At 38.4% G+C, this 15434-nt stretch overlaps 1 protein-coding gene and 1 long non-coding RNA gene across 2 annotated transcripts in view; one reads left to right on the top strand and one right to left on the bottom strand.

Annotated features, from left to right (window-relative positions):
* Window positions 1-11275, top strand: part of LOC134298811 (uncharacterized) — a 38641-nt gene extending 27366 nt beyond the window's left edge. Inside the window, exon 2 of the long non-coding RNA XR_010005903.1 lies at window positions 8558-11275. This is a non-coding gene — a long non-coding RNA (uncharacterized LOC134298811). The remainder of the gene's footprint in view (window positions 1-8557) is intronic.
* sec63 (SEC63 homolog, protein translocation regulator) overlaps window positions 11226-15434 on the bottom strand; it is a 45326-nt gene continuing 41117 nt past the window's right edge. Inside the window, exons 19-21 of the mRNA XM_003215613.4 lie at window positions 14018-14116; window positions 12853-12957; window positions 11226-11639 (exon numbers count right to left, since the gene is read on the bottom strand). Coding sequence (XP_003215661.1) covers window positions 11496-11639; window positions 12853-12957; window positions 14018-14116 — 348 coding nt within the window. The 3' untranslated portion in view covers window positions 11226-11495. The remainder of the gene's footprint in view (window positions 11640-12852; window positions 12958-14017; window positions 14117-15434) is intronic.

Genomic DNA, 15434 nt, shown 5'->3' with positions numbered 1-15434 from the left:
CAAGATGAGATCTTGGATGAAAGATGTTTTTCCGTTCACTGACCTGGCATTAAACAGCACCACCTTTAACCTGGAGGGACCGCCATCCTGGCTACCCAGATTAGCTATGTCAGGAGACCGTTTTGGAACTATTAATGTCCTACCAAAAACCCTAGGCCGAATTAAATGATTTGGTCTCCCTTTCCCGTATCTCCCCCTCCCAGACACCACCTCTATAGGGGCTCCCCACCCATCAGAACACCCTCCTCCCCTATCACACTGTCCTTTCCCTTTCTCTTCCCTTTCTCTTCCCCACGAAGATTCTACCTTCGTGGCGAAAAAGATATACTCACTGAATATCTTGATGATAAGTGTATTTACATAAAAATCAAAGCTTTCATCTTATGCTTGAAACAACATTGGTATGTGTAATATTTGCCTTCCACTTGTATCGGTTAGTTATATTTATTGTCTTAATGTATGATACACCAAGTTGTACTTTCCAAAATTTATTGTCAGGCACATAAGATTCAACATTGATAATGCTGACACCATTCTTCTCTAGAATATTGGAGATCAATGTCACAATTGCCTTACATGTCTTATATCTGTCACTGTAAAATCAAGCAAATCTGTTCAATTCCCTCTGTTGCAGAAAAATGGAAATGTAGTAAATGGGAAGAATTTCCTGTGCTATCCTAGTCCTTAAGCAAAATTTCTTATGTTTTTGGGGATGATATACTTTTGAGTATACTGGCCATTTCAACTGGCCACAAGAATGGGGAGAGGGGTAATTTCACAATCAGAAACAATTTGTGGAAGCATTTTGCTTATGTAACTTAAGTGGCGTTTTTTTCATGTCAGGAGCAACTTAGGAAACTGTGTTGTGAGACAATTGGCTGCCTGCTAGGACGTTGCCCAGGTGACACCCGGATATTTGATTTTTTTTACCATCCTTCTGAGAGGCTTCTCTCATGTCCCCGCATGGGGAGCTGGAGCTGATAGTGAAAGCTCATCTGTGCTCTGCCCTGATTCGAACTGGCAACCTTCGGGTCAGCAACCCAACCTTCAAGTCAGCAGTCCTGCAGGCACAAGCGTTTAACCCATTGCGCCACTGAGGGCTCCTACTTAAGTGGTGAAAAATAGTGTGTTAAAGCTGCCTTTCTTAGTTATTTGTCACATGATTTTGGGGAGGATGTGTCCCTTTTGGCACAATATGATGAGATTTGTAACATTGTTTTTGGTTGTTTTTCTAATTGTTTCAGGATTTCAGTATGGGTTCTCACTTATTTTCTTCCCTCCTATTTCACTGAAAAAACTGATGGCATAGTATATATGCTGCTGTTATTTAGTTGACTTTGTGGAACCAATTTTGATGCATTTTCCTTTACATCAGTCATCATGAAAATGACACACACATCTTCTCTTTTTTTTACTGTGCCGCCATTCAAAGGTTCTTCCCTATCATTAATGGTATGTCTGACACATATAGAGCAGGGAGGTCTTCTTCTAGCGCAGTGGGCAGCAATAACCTATTCAGCTACAAAGAGCTACAGAGAATTATTCTTGCATACGTAGCTCCTCTTCTCCATCATTGCTAGGTACCTCTACATCTCTATCACTATACTACTTATATTTTACAATATTTAGCCAGTTCTAGTTTCCAGTTTTTCTCTCTCTTTACTCACTATTGCTTTCCCCTGTATTTCACATATCTTCCTGCATTATCTTACTGAAATAATAGGCCTGTATGTGATCACCATGATGGCTTGTACTATACATCCTAATTCCTGTATTCACAGGAGATAGATTCCCAAACTTATCATAGGAACAGGAAACCATGGATAATAGCCAACCCCATTTGAATAAACAATTTTGCTGGAAGTTATTATAAATTTACCCTGATATTTTTTATATATTTATCGTATCAGAAGCAAACCGAGGCTACAGTTGTAATGTATTAAAAAACACAAAGTTTTAAAAACAGCATTATACTAAATGTCCTTTGACCAGCAGCTGGCCACTTGGAGTGCCTCTGGTGTTGCTGTAAGAAGGTCCTCCATTGTGCATATGGCAGGCCTTGGAGTGCATTGTAATAGGTGACCGGTCTGTGGTTTGCTCTTCTCCACACACACATGATCCAGTGCAGTGACAGACACTTGCGATTAGTGTACTAGGGGAACCAGTGGAATTATTTGCACAAGAAGTTAGTATGATTCTATTTTCTGGTTGCTTACTGACAGCTTTATCAGAGCAGGGCTTTAAAGTGGGCAGCCCTGCATTTCTGATGCCTGCAGAATTTCTGACAGTTGTGCATTTCCTTTATTGTTCATTATGTTTGTTGGATCATAAGGATAGTCTGGTGCAATTCCTTATATTTTCTGTAGCCCTTTTCCTTGGCTATCAGTTTTCCCCATTTCCCTTTCCATTTCCTCCTGAGGTATCAATTGATATATTTATTTTTCCTATCCATGATGTAATCTTGAAGCACATAGTTTTATTGATAACATTTCTGCTTATCCTCCCTGTGTTCAAACATTCATCCCATGCATACTTTCTCCTCCAAGATCTTGTGAAACTCCTATATTTTGCAGAACCTAGCCATTAATATATTCATCTGAATAACCTTCTTTGTATGACCGGCTCCTGTCCTGTCACGTGTAATGTACATTTGCAGCCATTACAACCTAATCTCTCCAAACTTGAATTACACAGAGTAATTACAGAAGCCTTGAAAGCTAATAAATCAGTCATGCTACCTGAATACAAATCATGGCAATTAATTAAATTATGAAAGCATATTTCAACTGTACAGGTTGACAGTAGAAAATAGTAGAAAACAAAAATAAAAGAGAAGCATTCGAAAGATGTAAACAGAAACTCCATGATGATCTACAGAGGGGCTGGAGTAGAATCTGTGGACTAGCTGCCCACAAAAAACGGCAACGTGTCTTTGAAACCAAATGTTAAATGTTGAAGGCATCCATTTGGAAGACTTTTGATGAAGCAAATCAAGACAATCAGCTACCCTACTGGATATAGCAACCCTCCTGGGGAAAAGTTTGTGGTTTTCCAAACAACACCTTTGTGTTATATTTATTATTTATTTACAATATTTATATTCCACCCTTCTTACCCTGAAGGGGACTCAGGGCACATATATGGCAAACATTCAATGCAATTTACTTTCGGTATCTTTGAAAGCTGTGCTCGCCTCTGGCCACTGGAGGGTGCTGTCGCTTCATCTCCCTGTTCGTAACCTTCCTCCTTTTTTCTGATCAAATGCCAAGCCTAAATATTTCCCTGCTTTAATGCAGTTCCTATTTATTTGCTCACAGTTGTTTTCGAACTGCCAGGTAGGCAGAAGCTGGGCTAAAGGCCACCCTCACCCAGGCTTCAAACTCTCAACCTTCTGGTTGGCAAGATTTATTGCAGCTTTATTAACCTGCTGTGCTAAAGCGTGGCCCTAGGAAGCAAATTCTGGGAAACATTCTAAGATGCAGCTCAAGTTGGATGTTGATAGGTCAGTTGAATCTCCTTACTTTTACCCAATACAGAACTCAGTGCTGCTTACAAAGGTGAAAAGCAAATACTGTACAACTTAAAAATTTATATTGTACAAAAATGTAAAATATAATTAATAATTAAACTAGCAATACAATCAAAAACTTTTAAATGCAAGACTATTAAAAAGTAAACTAACAAATATCCACCACAGCTCATTCTGAAGGGCTTTTTATACCCTAAGCGAAGAGGAATCAAAACCCTGCCAAAACAAAAAGGTGGCCACCAACCTACAAAAGGAAAGCAGGGAAGGAGAGCAGCGCCAGAGCCTGGCAGGTGCCACCAAGAGACCCTCTCCCTTCTTTGTACCAGATGGTGAGGCTGGTGGAACTGAGAGATGAGCCTAACTGAAGACCTTACAAATTGAAATGGTGCCATTGGAAGTAAAGACAGAAAAGCTCAGTACTTCTGCTAGAGAACCAATAAGAATTCCACTCACACACTTGCAGGAAGACATGGGGATAGAAAGGAAAAGAGAACTCTTACTGTTTATGAAAGCCATGTATCCCTAGATGCATGTAATTAATCAATCAATTAATTAATATAAGCTCTGCATCCTATTGCTAATAAACACATCACTGGTTGAGATCCATTTTCCAGAACAGACTTAAAAGTCCATTACTCTGTTAAATAAATAACATTGGACATGACGGCCAAGCTATTTTTCAAGGAAAGCTGATCTACCCTTATTTTACACGAACATGTATGTGTGTCTATATATTTATTTATATCCCTCCTAACACTAGAAGGCCATGATTTACGAATTGGGTGGCACGCATACCTCTGGTATGATAAAATAAAACTGGAAAGAAATTTGGGAATCATTTTGTAAGATCTGCAATTGTGAAAATTTGGAACAAATATAAGGCAAGAATATACCTAAAAACTCCCCTATGGATTTCTCCATTGGAAGCAGGACAAAGGAGATTACTAGGCTGGATGAAATGGCCAACATACAAAGATATATTAAAACAAACTAGTGGAAATATAGAAATGAAATCCCAAGAAGAAATCAAAAGGAACTTTACAAATCTATCGTGGTTTCAATATAGGCAATTAAAAGAATATTACAACAAAGACAGGAAAGAAGGATTCATGCTGAAAGGAACATTTTGGGACAGAATTATGAATTCGGGGGGAAAAATAACAAAGATATACAAAAAAAATCCTCCTTTTCTCAGTTCAGAGCTCAAGGTATCTTGCAAGAGTTAAATCAAACACTTTTAAAATTCACAAGATACAAGAGTTTTAAAAATTAAGACTATCTCTTTTTAAAATCTGGCACATTATAGGTAAGGTAAAGTCCAGTTGCGTCTGACTCTGGTGGTTGGCACTCATCTCCATTTCCAAGCCGAAGAGCTGACGTTCTTTGTAGACACCTCCTAGGTCATGTGGCCAGCATGACTGCATAGAGTGCCGTTACCTTCCCGCCGGAGCGATACCTATCAATCTACTCACATGTGCATGTTTTCAAACTGCTAGGTAGGCAGAAGCTGGGGCCAATAGTGGGCGCTCACCCCATCCCCCAAATTTGAACCTGGCAACCTTTTGGTCAGCAAATTCAGCTGCTCAGCGGTTTAACCTGCTGCGCCACTGGGGGCTCTGGTGGATATGGCACATTATACCATGTCCTTTTTCAAAAAATCATTTCTCAAAGGATTGCCAGAATGAAATCTTCTCAGCTTCCAACTTGAGTGTAAAGGTCAGTTTCCACAACAATAATTCACCAGTTCCACCCAATTCATGGGGTTTTTAAGAAAAATAAACTTAATTCATACTGTGAATGAGAATAGATAGTTGAAGGGTGGAATATGGTGTTCTTCACAGAGATAAAAAGATAAGACCCCTTTGCCCAGAAGGCCTTGTATGTAAACTAGTTCTCAGTTGAAACAGATTTTGGACATAGGCTGAATTCAATTACAGGCAGTCCTTGAGTTACAAACATCCAACTTACAAATAACTAATAGTTAAGAATGGGGGCAGGACAACAATAAATGAGAGAAATCTTTCCCTGAGTTATCCTGGGGAAAAGGTGTCTCTTGTCGCCCATCTTTGTTTCCGCAACAAGCCATTTTTTAAAAAATCCAATGATCACAGGGATGGAAAGTGAGGTGAAATCTTCTGAACAGGGACACAGAGAGCAAAGTGAATACCACAGTGGGGTTCACCCTTTGCTATGCTGTCCACAGCCTTTTTTTCATGTCAGGAGCAATTTGAGAAACTGCAAGTCACTTCTGGATGTGAGAGAATTGGCTGTCTGCAAGGACGTTACCCAGGGGACACCTGGTTGTTTGATGTTTTACTATCCTGTGGGAAGCTTCTGTCATGACCCTGCATGGTAAGCTAGAGCTGACAGGCGAGAGCTCACTCTGCTCCCCGGATTTGAACCGCCGACCTTTTGGTCAGTACTTCAGCAGGCACAAGGGTTTAACCTATTGCTCCACTGCAGGCTCCTTGTCCACAGCTAAAAGACGTATATTTTTGACCGGAGTTATACTGAAAAAATGTACCTGTTCCAACTTACAAACAAATCCAACTTAATAACAAACCTACAGAACCCATCTTGCTCATAACTTGGGGCCTTTGAATTGATGGAATTTACGTCAGTGTTAATTTACAATTCAGGAATTAATTTTGCCTTGAGTGGGATTTGTGATTAGATTTAGACCAGTGGTAGAAATTACGTGAGTCACTTCTTGATCTGCATGTGGAAATCCATAGTATGGAAATCCATAGTATGGTCCTGGATCAACATTTGCTAACTAATAAGTCTTCTGAGATTAGCCTACCTGATATAAATTGAGATTTCCAAGCCACCTTAGGTTTCATCTTAGGTTTCACCTTTCCCCATTCCCCCCGTTTTGGAGTTCATGTTTAACAACTTCTGAACAGTCACACATCCAACATGCTTCATATCTATGAAAATACTTTCTGTGTTGTGATATCTGCGTACTCACACAAACAGACAATTCCTTATTACTACAAACCTCAAGGGACTGGCAGGTAGGCAAGCCAATCTCAGTTACACATTTGTTCTATAGATTGATAGGAAAGGGGACTAGGGTTGCTAACAATTAAGGCTGCCTTCCATTTGTTCAACAAAAAAAAATATTTAAGTAGCACTATTGTTCTCAACATAAGAAAAGTAGATTAGAAAATGTTATATGGGGCACCCGTTGATGTATTTACATTTTATAAAGCAAAAAGTGATTCTATTTTACTATTTTTAAAAGTGCAAGTTGGGATAGATCCAAAATTCACTCTTCATTTTCATCTGTCACTTGGTGTCAGTACGTGCTCTGTACCAAAAGAAACAAACAAAATTTTGGTACATTTCAGAAAGCATAAATTATTGCCAAAGCTAGCAGAGTTTCTGAAGAATCCTAATACCAGATTTGAGCCCACTGCTGCCAATTACTTAAAATTATACTTCATATTAAGCCTCATTGTTGCAAACAACTCAACCACCAAGGAGGAGTAATTAAATTAAATCCAGTCACTTAAACATTTAACTGAACAGCAGAACCCAGGTTAGTTTGGCAGCAGATTAGTTCAAGTTTAAAGGATGTTGCGTTGGAGTTGATGGATTTTCTTTTCAAGCAGCACAACATGGGAGGCTTTACATTCATCACTACCTGCCATGGCCACTCAGGGGAAAGCTGATGGTCTCCCTTGACTTTCAGATACAAAACAAGAGTATTGCAATGTTTGCCTGTTTGGTTAGAATGGGGTTCAGCCAAATAACAGGCCTCCATGTTGTTGAAATTCAACTCTCATCAGCCCTTACCAGCATTTCCAAAAGTGAGGGCATGCTGGGTGTTATTGTCCAACAAACTTCTTGAGAGGCACATAAGGCTAAAAAAAATGGGCTGTGGATCTGGGGAACCTGGACACTTGCTCCTGCTCCTAGCAATGATTCAGAATTACAGATTGAGGTGCCTCTGTGTATTTGGGGAAAGTGCCAGCTTCTGTATTGGGCAGATTTCTGGAAAGCAGAGAAAAAAATGTCATCACATTTGAGCCCTTAGATAAAACTGTTCCCAGAATATGGGCTAGTGATTTGTAAGGGCACATACATAGACACATGTATACTGACTGCATGTGCATTTAAACCGTTCATACAGCGGATATATCACATATGGAATCCACAAATACAAGATAGGTTCTTGAATATAAAAGACTGCAACCATTTCCTTATAGACTCATTTCCAAGCTCATTTGATGTCACATGATTTTCACTGACTTTATGATACAGGCACATAATTGTTGTTGGTTGCATTCAGCCTTACAACCAGACATCACAGCACTATATGGGTGGACTCTGTGCAAGAAGAGCAGTATGTATTATGTGACTTTACTTTGCACTGCCTGATGGTTTGTAATGAGGCCATTTAGCCTTGATTTCCATGGTAGGAAAGCTTTGATCCTTCATCATTTCAACCTTGTAATGGAATAGTTTTAGGACATTGTAACAGAATGCAGAGACTTGCCAATTTGTCAGAAAATCACACTGGGAAAGCGTTTGGAAAGGTCAAACCAGTTCAATGCTTTGCCCCTACGGATAGCTTTTATGTAAAATAAAGACTAGTTGAAGTAATATTCATTTCCCCCCACTTAAAATGTAAATTTTATATTGCACAGTAACTAAGTTCTGCTTGTTATATTTTCTTTATAGATAAGATTGTTCAGCTGTTTCCTGAACAATATTATCTATAAAGAAAATATCATAAGCTATCTTATCAAGCCCACATGTATAAAGGATTTGAATAGGTTGTGTAATTCAAAAGCTCCCTTTAAAACTAATCTTTTTGAAGGGTCATCTCCCCTTTCCCTTGAACAAAAAAAGGCTTGGGGCACCTTCCTTCTCATTTAAATCATACTTACTCTAGTTCGCAACAAACTGATCAAAATTATTGAGCTGTGCAGAACAAGATTTCAGCAGGAACGGCAACATCCATGAGCTGTCTGAGGATACATTTCAGTTACTCACCCATGTTTTTGCTTCCTTTGTCAGATCTTAGATTGTGATTGCCAAGATAATGTGAGAATGCAAATCCCATGGTCAATATCTCAACACAGTCCAAACTACCTGGAGATGGTGAGAGCTGTAGCCCTACACCTCCTGGAAGGCAATGAACTGCAGCCTCCCCTATTTAGATTCTAAGTTTCCCAAGGTAGGAACCTGCCCTCTTTCTTGATCTTTATAAAAGGAAATGCACACAAATGGGTTAACATTGGTTATAACCACAAAGGAAGTTAATCAAAATCATTATAATTTACTTTCAACATATCATGCTCAATGTTTGCAGAAGAGAAAGGTTGACAATTATATTTGTTTGAATAAGAACTTTAATAAAATTCTTATATTGTTAATTTTTTGAGCAAACATTTTGGTTTTCCTTATTACAAACCTATGTGTTTGTGTCCCCCTACCGGAATGAATGAGCTATTGCAATAAAATGATTTGATAAGATGACAAGACTGTTTCAGGTGTCCTTAACCAGTTATCTGCCAAACATAAGAATGGTAACCCTTTAGTAAGTACAGCCAAAATGTATACTGAATACAAGATGCACCCAAATGACAGGAAAAAACTGCCCAAGGCGCATATTATAAGGAAGTGTCTGATAGATGGTGATGAGAAAGAAAATAGCAATTATCTCCACTGTGAAGGAAAAGAGAGGATATGGGAGTGAAATTGGACTAGAGTAGCATGTATGTGGCCTGGAATGTAAGGTAAGTCCAAGAGGAAAACCATGCTTTGTTTCCTTCTCTATATTATCATTTTGTTGGTTATTAGATATATGCTCTGACTTTCTACCAACAAATGATCAAGTATATGTATGTAATTCGACATAAAAATCAAGACTAAAAATGTAATTAAAATTCATCAATTAAAGAAAAGCACTACCATCCAAAAATCTTTTATGAACTCAGAATTGGGGAGTTCTCTCCACCACCCAGTCACCATTTGGCCTGGATTCCATACATTTTATATGAGGTTAAGTGTACACATGACAAACGTTGTTCAAGTACCCATGTCAGATACACAAATATAATAGAATTTCGTAATAATAAAATAAGAAGGGGACTCAGAGCAGAATAATAAGTATAGCACCCTCTAGGGGCCACATTTAGATGAAAACCCAAATTGTGGCACACTACGTGATACTACATAAAACAAAAGAGAAACGCTCAAGTCACAACAGCAAGTCACAAGAGATCACCTCAAAACTGAGGTGCAAAGTGTCAAGAATATAAGAACCACTATGCTGGATTAGACTAAAGTCTTGCCTAGTCTACATTCTGATCGAATAATGGTCAACCATAACCTGGGTATGAATTGTGTCAAATGGTAATCCCTTTTTAAGATGTAAGCACAATTATTGCTCATTACTTCTAGATAAGCCCTCCAAACTATCATCCAAACGAGCTGGTTAACATTTATGGCAATTTAAATTTCAAAACTCTTACTGCAGGAGAGCTGTGTTGTTGTTTTTCGGTTTTGTTTTTATTTTAATGAAACCATTTTCACATTTTGGACATTTTCAAATTTTATTTGCAACTATTGCAATTACAAAGAAATATATCAATGTAAGTTTGCATTTAAAGTGACAATCCTCAATTTCATAAACAAGGTCACAAATAAGTGAGTAGCTCATTTGGCCTTTAAGTGGCTTCCATTATATGGAAATGTCCCTGTATGACAAATTTATTTGTCAGTTTTACAGTATTTCAGTCTTATAATTCCTCAACATATTTGTGATAAAAATTACTATATGATTTGACATTTTGATGTTATTTTACAGTTTCTAACCACATTGATATTTTTTTTCTTTACATGTGGGAAGAAAGACTGGAATTTATTATATGATTTTGCTCCTCCCTTGCCAAAACCCTCAGGTATGAATTAGAAATCAAAAGCAAATATTTAAGTTGAAAATGAAGTTTGGTTATCCATGCTAATATCCCTGTTCAGCCCTCAGAAGAGAGGAAAAATGCACTGTTACAAAGCAAGGTTTTATCAAATTTAGTCCAGTTTATTTTGAATTGTTTTCAATAAATACAAAAAAACCATCTTAGCATGTGAGTCCAATTTAAAAGACTACTAACAGGGAAGGTGGATTAAAAGCCAAGCTTTGATAGTTCTACCTTTTAGTAAAAGGCATTCAATGTTAAATCACCACTTTGTTTAACACATGGTCCCGCAATCATTTTATGCACACAGTTTTATTCTTAGGAATAAATCCTGTATGATTTGCTGATTTTGTATGCCTAAATATGTTTTAAGTCATTGAGAAACTGAGAAATACGTGTATTCTGCTTAAACCTGGAGCAAAATTCCCCTCCCTGTAGGTACATTAAGTCTCAAAAGATTAGCCATCATGACAATATGGAATGAAGCCAAGTGAAGGCAGGATGCCAATTTCTGAAGTCAAAAGGAACAAGACAGAGGTTTAAAAGCTATGAATAATCTGTTTCAGAAATGTTTGTAATGCCACTGCAAAAAATCTCTGTAAAACAGAAACTTCAAAGGATGTTAATTTTGCCTTCCAAAATGTTGTAAAACAAATCTTCTAATATGAAAAGTTTATTTAAAGATTGCTTCTACTTAATAATAGCATCTCTTAATATATTGGACCAAAAGTCAATCAGACAACATAGCCCACACTTCTGGACACTTAGGATAAAAAAGCTTTTATTTTCAGTTCGAATAAATGCACCTTCCTGTATGTAAAGGCTGTAAAGAGCCATAAGCATCTCCCAGATTATACCAACTGACTGATTGACAGACTTCCACAGGGAAGTTACATAAAGCACTCATAATTGGTAAAGAGAAACTAAAAAGAAGAAGATCCATCTTCCGTACTCCTAACAGTTTTATTTTATCCTTTCCCAGGTCAAAGGCTTGCAGAATTGTCCCACGTATGACTGTTAGTTCATAGCCATGTTTAGTCATCCTCCTCTTCCTCCTCCTCCTCTTCCTCAAAGCTGTCTTCAAAACCCTCGCTGTCTTCCTGATCTTCATCACCCTCAATTGCTGTATCCCACTGTGGATGGTTCTCTGGCACTGGCTTGGCTTCATGAACTTCCAGCTGAAAGAAGAGATTGGGTGATTGTTCAGAAAAGGAGGGAAGGGCGTACACATTATTTGCAGGATAGTATCACTGTTTATCCTACAAAAGACTTGTGAACCAAACTTACAAAACATATTTATCTACAACAATCACTTCAAGGAAAAGTGTAGCTTCAACAATTCCCCAAAGGGCAAGGACCTGTAGCAGCCCAATCCCCAAACATCCTTTTAGTGACCATGTAAGGGGCTCCACCAAAGGAGACAAATTCAGCTTGTTTACAGAGTCTCTGGATTGTGCTATAAAACGCCATATTAAATCATTACTACTCTGAGAAGTAGCAAAGAAGGAGAGAAAAACAGTTGGCTTTTATGTCTCTGGGTGACCAGGTGAAATGGCTCTACACAAGTGAGATTACCAATCTTGGGATGCGTTGGATGCTATCATGGGTGTAATGATCCTTCACAAAAGAGAAATTTCTATCCCCATGTCCTTCATTTGGCCTCCTTCCAAGAATGCCCCACAACTGTATTGAATTGATATTAGACAAGTCTTGAGATGGCCTGCATGTGAGTATCTCCCGATGACTGACGGTATGATCTCAAGATCGAATATTTAAAGACAAGAAAAGTGTCTTTAACTTTATGATGGTGGGTACAAACTATCACGGTTCTAGGCAAAACACAAACAAAACAGCCATTCCAGCAGGTATCTACATATCTATGTGCTTCTAAAAGAAACTGAACATTGCGCCAGGCAAGCATTCCAATCTGGCAGAGCTTTCCCCATGGAACAAAATCTCAAGAGAAAAGTTATCTTCTTCCATGCAAAGACTAGTTAGAATTAAACACAACACACTGGATCTACAGCTTTTTATGGGGCCCACTTCTAATTCCCCCTCCATCTGGTGGGAAGGCCCTGCTTCAAGTCCCTTCTTAAATGGAAATGACATCAGTGGCAAGCAGATGCCAAGTGGATGGCACAAAAGTGTTAGAAACAGTCCTCTAAATAAAATCCCTTTCCTTATGACAACTACATTCAGATTCATTTTGATTTTGCACTGTAAATGGCATTTTTATATTGTGTTTAGATAAGTACCCATTGCTGCAAGATAAAACAAGTTATGTATTTCTAGGGACATGAAAGCGTGGACTCTTGCCATCCCAAGAATGTAAATCATTACAGTATTATTAGCAAATGAACAAATACCATCCAGAAATGCTAGAAATCCTACCTTCAATGGTTTGATCTGGTCCAAACCCATGTAGGAATCTGATCGTAAATAAACTGTATACTGGTAGTTTCCAGGTTTGCCTGGTGCAGGAAATTTTAGTTCTACCTAGAAATACAATTCACCCACACAGCTCAAGTTATTAATAGACATTTACAAGCATAACTAAAGAACAGCTTCAATACAGCAAATCATTTAAGTGGAGAAATTGCTGGACTTTAATTTCCTTATTGCTTCCATACTGCTTAAAGCCAACAAATTCAAGGAGTAAAGTACTACTATGAAAACATTGTACTAAATGCAGTACTGTTTACCAAACAGAGTTCCGTGTATTCAATTGCATTCTTAGGACTGATCTACTAAATGCCTTTAGAATAGTTCATTCAGAATCAGTGGTTTGAGCAATGGACTCAAGACTGCAGGAGATCAGAGTTGAAATCCCCACTCAGCCCTGGAAACTCTCTGGGTGACCTTAGGTAACTCACACACTATCATCCAAAGAGGCAGATAATAGGAAACAGAGTCACCATGCATAAGCCACGGACAACTTGATGACATACAGCAATGACAACACCTAAAACATAATTCAGGGCAACTATATTTCTTATTAAATGCTCTTTTTTTCAAGTTTGGACATTTCAAAAGGGTTAATCTATGAGACACATATAGTCCCTGGGCAGCAGTGTGCAGAAGTCCACATCCCAGAATAACCACTTGATTCCCTCTATCAGAACTTTACTGGGCAGAAGAAGTTATCATGAGCTAAGTGGAGGAGGAGCAGAACTTGAGTAGGATGAAGTAAAAGGTGTAGAGACTGTTGCAGGAAATAAAGTAGAGGTAACATCTCATGGCTTGTCAATGCACAATTACATTTCCTGTTTCCTTTAGGCCTTTAGAACCACACAAATACACATGATCCCTCAAAACTTGAACACTGCTGGGGAATTGAATGTATGATTTTTATTGGTTTTTGTCAGCTATGAAAATTGTCAGTCTTTTCTTCTGAGGGAAAAAGATGAGAAATTTCACTTACTTGAGTTCTGATTCAGCTGTCAATATTCACAGAATTTAATGCAGCAAAAAAGAACTTACACATTTACCAGTTCGATAAAAAACCCCACCACACTACCAATTAAAATGATCATGAGAAAGTGACAAGATACTTTACCTCTTCTCGGTCTTTTAGTGTACACACATGATATGGCATAGATATTAGAGTTTGTTCCTTTCTATCTGCTATATATAGCCACCACCACTCCTGTTTTTCCTGTTGGGAAAAAAAACAGAACATTTGTAATTACGAGAAGTCTTTACTGAAAATGGAAACTAAGTTAAACAAATCCTGGATTCTGCCTTCTCCACAACTCTCCAGATTTGCAAATGCTCTGGTTGGACCATCCCAGCTCTAAGCAAAAGTACAGAGAAAGTACAAGAGGGTGCTAAATAAAGACAAGAGATACCCCCCCCCCCCCGAAAAGAACACAACCTAGATGTCACTGGGCTGAAGTACCCCTTATTCCTCATCATTTATTATGACAATTAGGACTGATGGGAATTGCAACCCAAGAACATCAGGAACACCACTGCTTATCTACTCTGCTATAAAATAAAAAATAGCATTCATTACATTAAAAAATCAAAGAAAGGGTTTTGAACTGGAAGATGAAACATGAAATACTTGTTTTAAAGAGGTTTTTATAAGTTGGCTGATGAATTTCACCAGCGAACTTTAAAGATAAGTATTTCATTTTAAAAAAAGGGAGATTATGGAGTTTGTCAGGGATACTCCTATCAAAAAACAAGGACCCACTGTAACCTTTTACTGTAGGTCCTGCTTGTTTTTCTTTCTCAACATAATTTCTTCACTGGTTTCAGTTCATCACAAAAAAAGGTGAAAGGTTTTATTTGGCACTCAATGACACTACACACTATCTGCACAGGGAATGAATAAAAATAAAAGTAGCTGTGTCACTGAAATTTCACAATGGGCAGTTACAGTCTTCTGTATTCTATGAAGGAAAATAGATGAAGAATAACTATGGCATTCATGGAAAGCCATTTTAATAGAACAGCTGAGCACAAATCTGAGTAGTAAGTATATAAAACTTTATTTCTGTCCTTCCCTATCTCCCCAAGGGGACTCAGGGCAGCTCACAACATTGTTGTTGTTTATTTGTTCAGTCGCTTCCAACTCTTCATGACCTCATGGACCACCCATACCGAAGCTTCCTGTCGGCCATCACCGCCACCAATTCCCTCAAGGTCAAGCCAGTCACTTCAAGGATACCATCCATTCATCTTGCCCTTGGTCGGCCTCTCTTCCTTTTTCCTTCCATTTTCCCCAGCATCACGATCTTTTCCAAGCTTTCCTGTCTTCTCATGATGTGGCCAAAGTACTTCATCTTTGCCTCTAATATCCTTCCCTCCACAGTGAGCAGCCGGGCATTATTTCCTGGAGTATGGACTGGTTGGATCTTCTTGCAGTCCAAGGCACTCTCAGAATTTTCCTCCAACACCAGAGTTCAAAAGCATCTATCTTCCTTCGCTCAGCCTTAAAATCATAGAATCATGGAATAATAGAGTTG

This window comes from Anolis carolinensis, chromosome 1 (genome assembly GCF_035594765.1).
Source record: "Anolis carolinensis isolate JA03-04 chromosome 1, rAnoCar3.1.pri, whole genome shotgun sequence".
Classification (NCBI taxonomy): domain Eukaryota; kingdom Metazoa; phylum Chordata; class Lepidosauria; order Squamata; family Dactyloidae; genus Anolis; species Anolis carolinensis.
The sequence above is the reverse complement of the archived record's forward strand: the minus strand, read 5'-3'. Positions and strand labels throughout refer to the sequence as shown.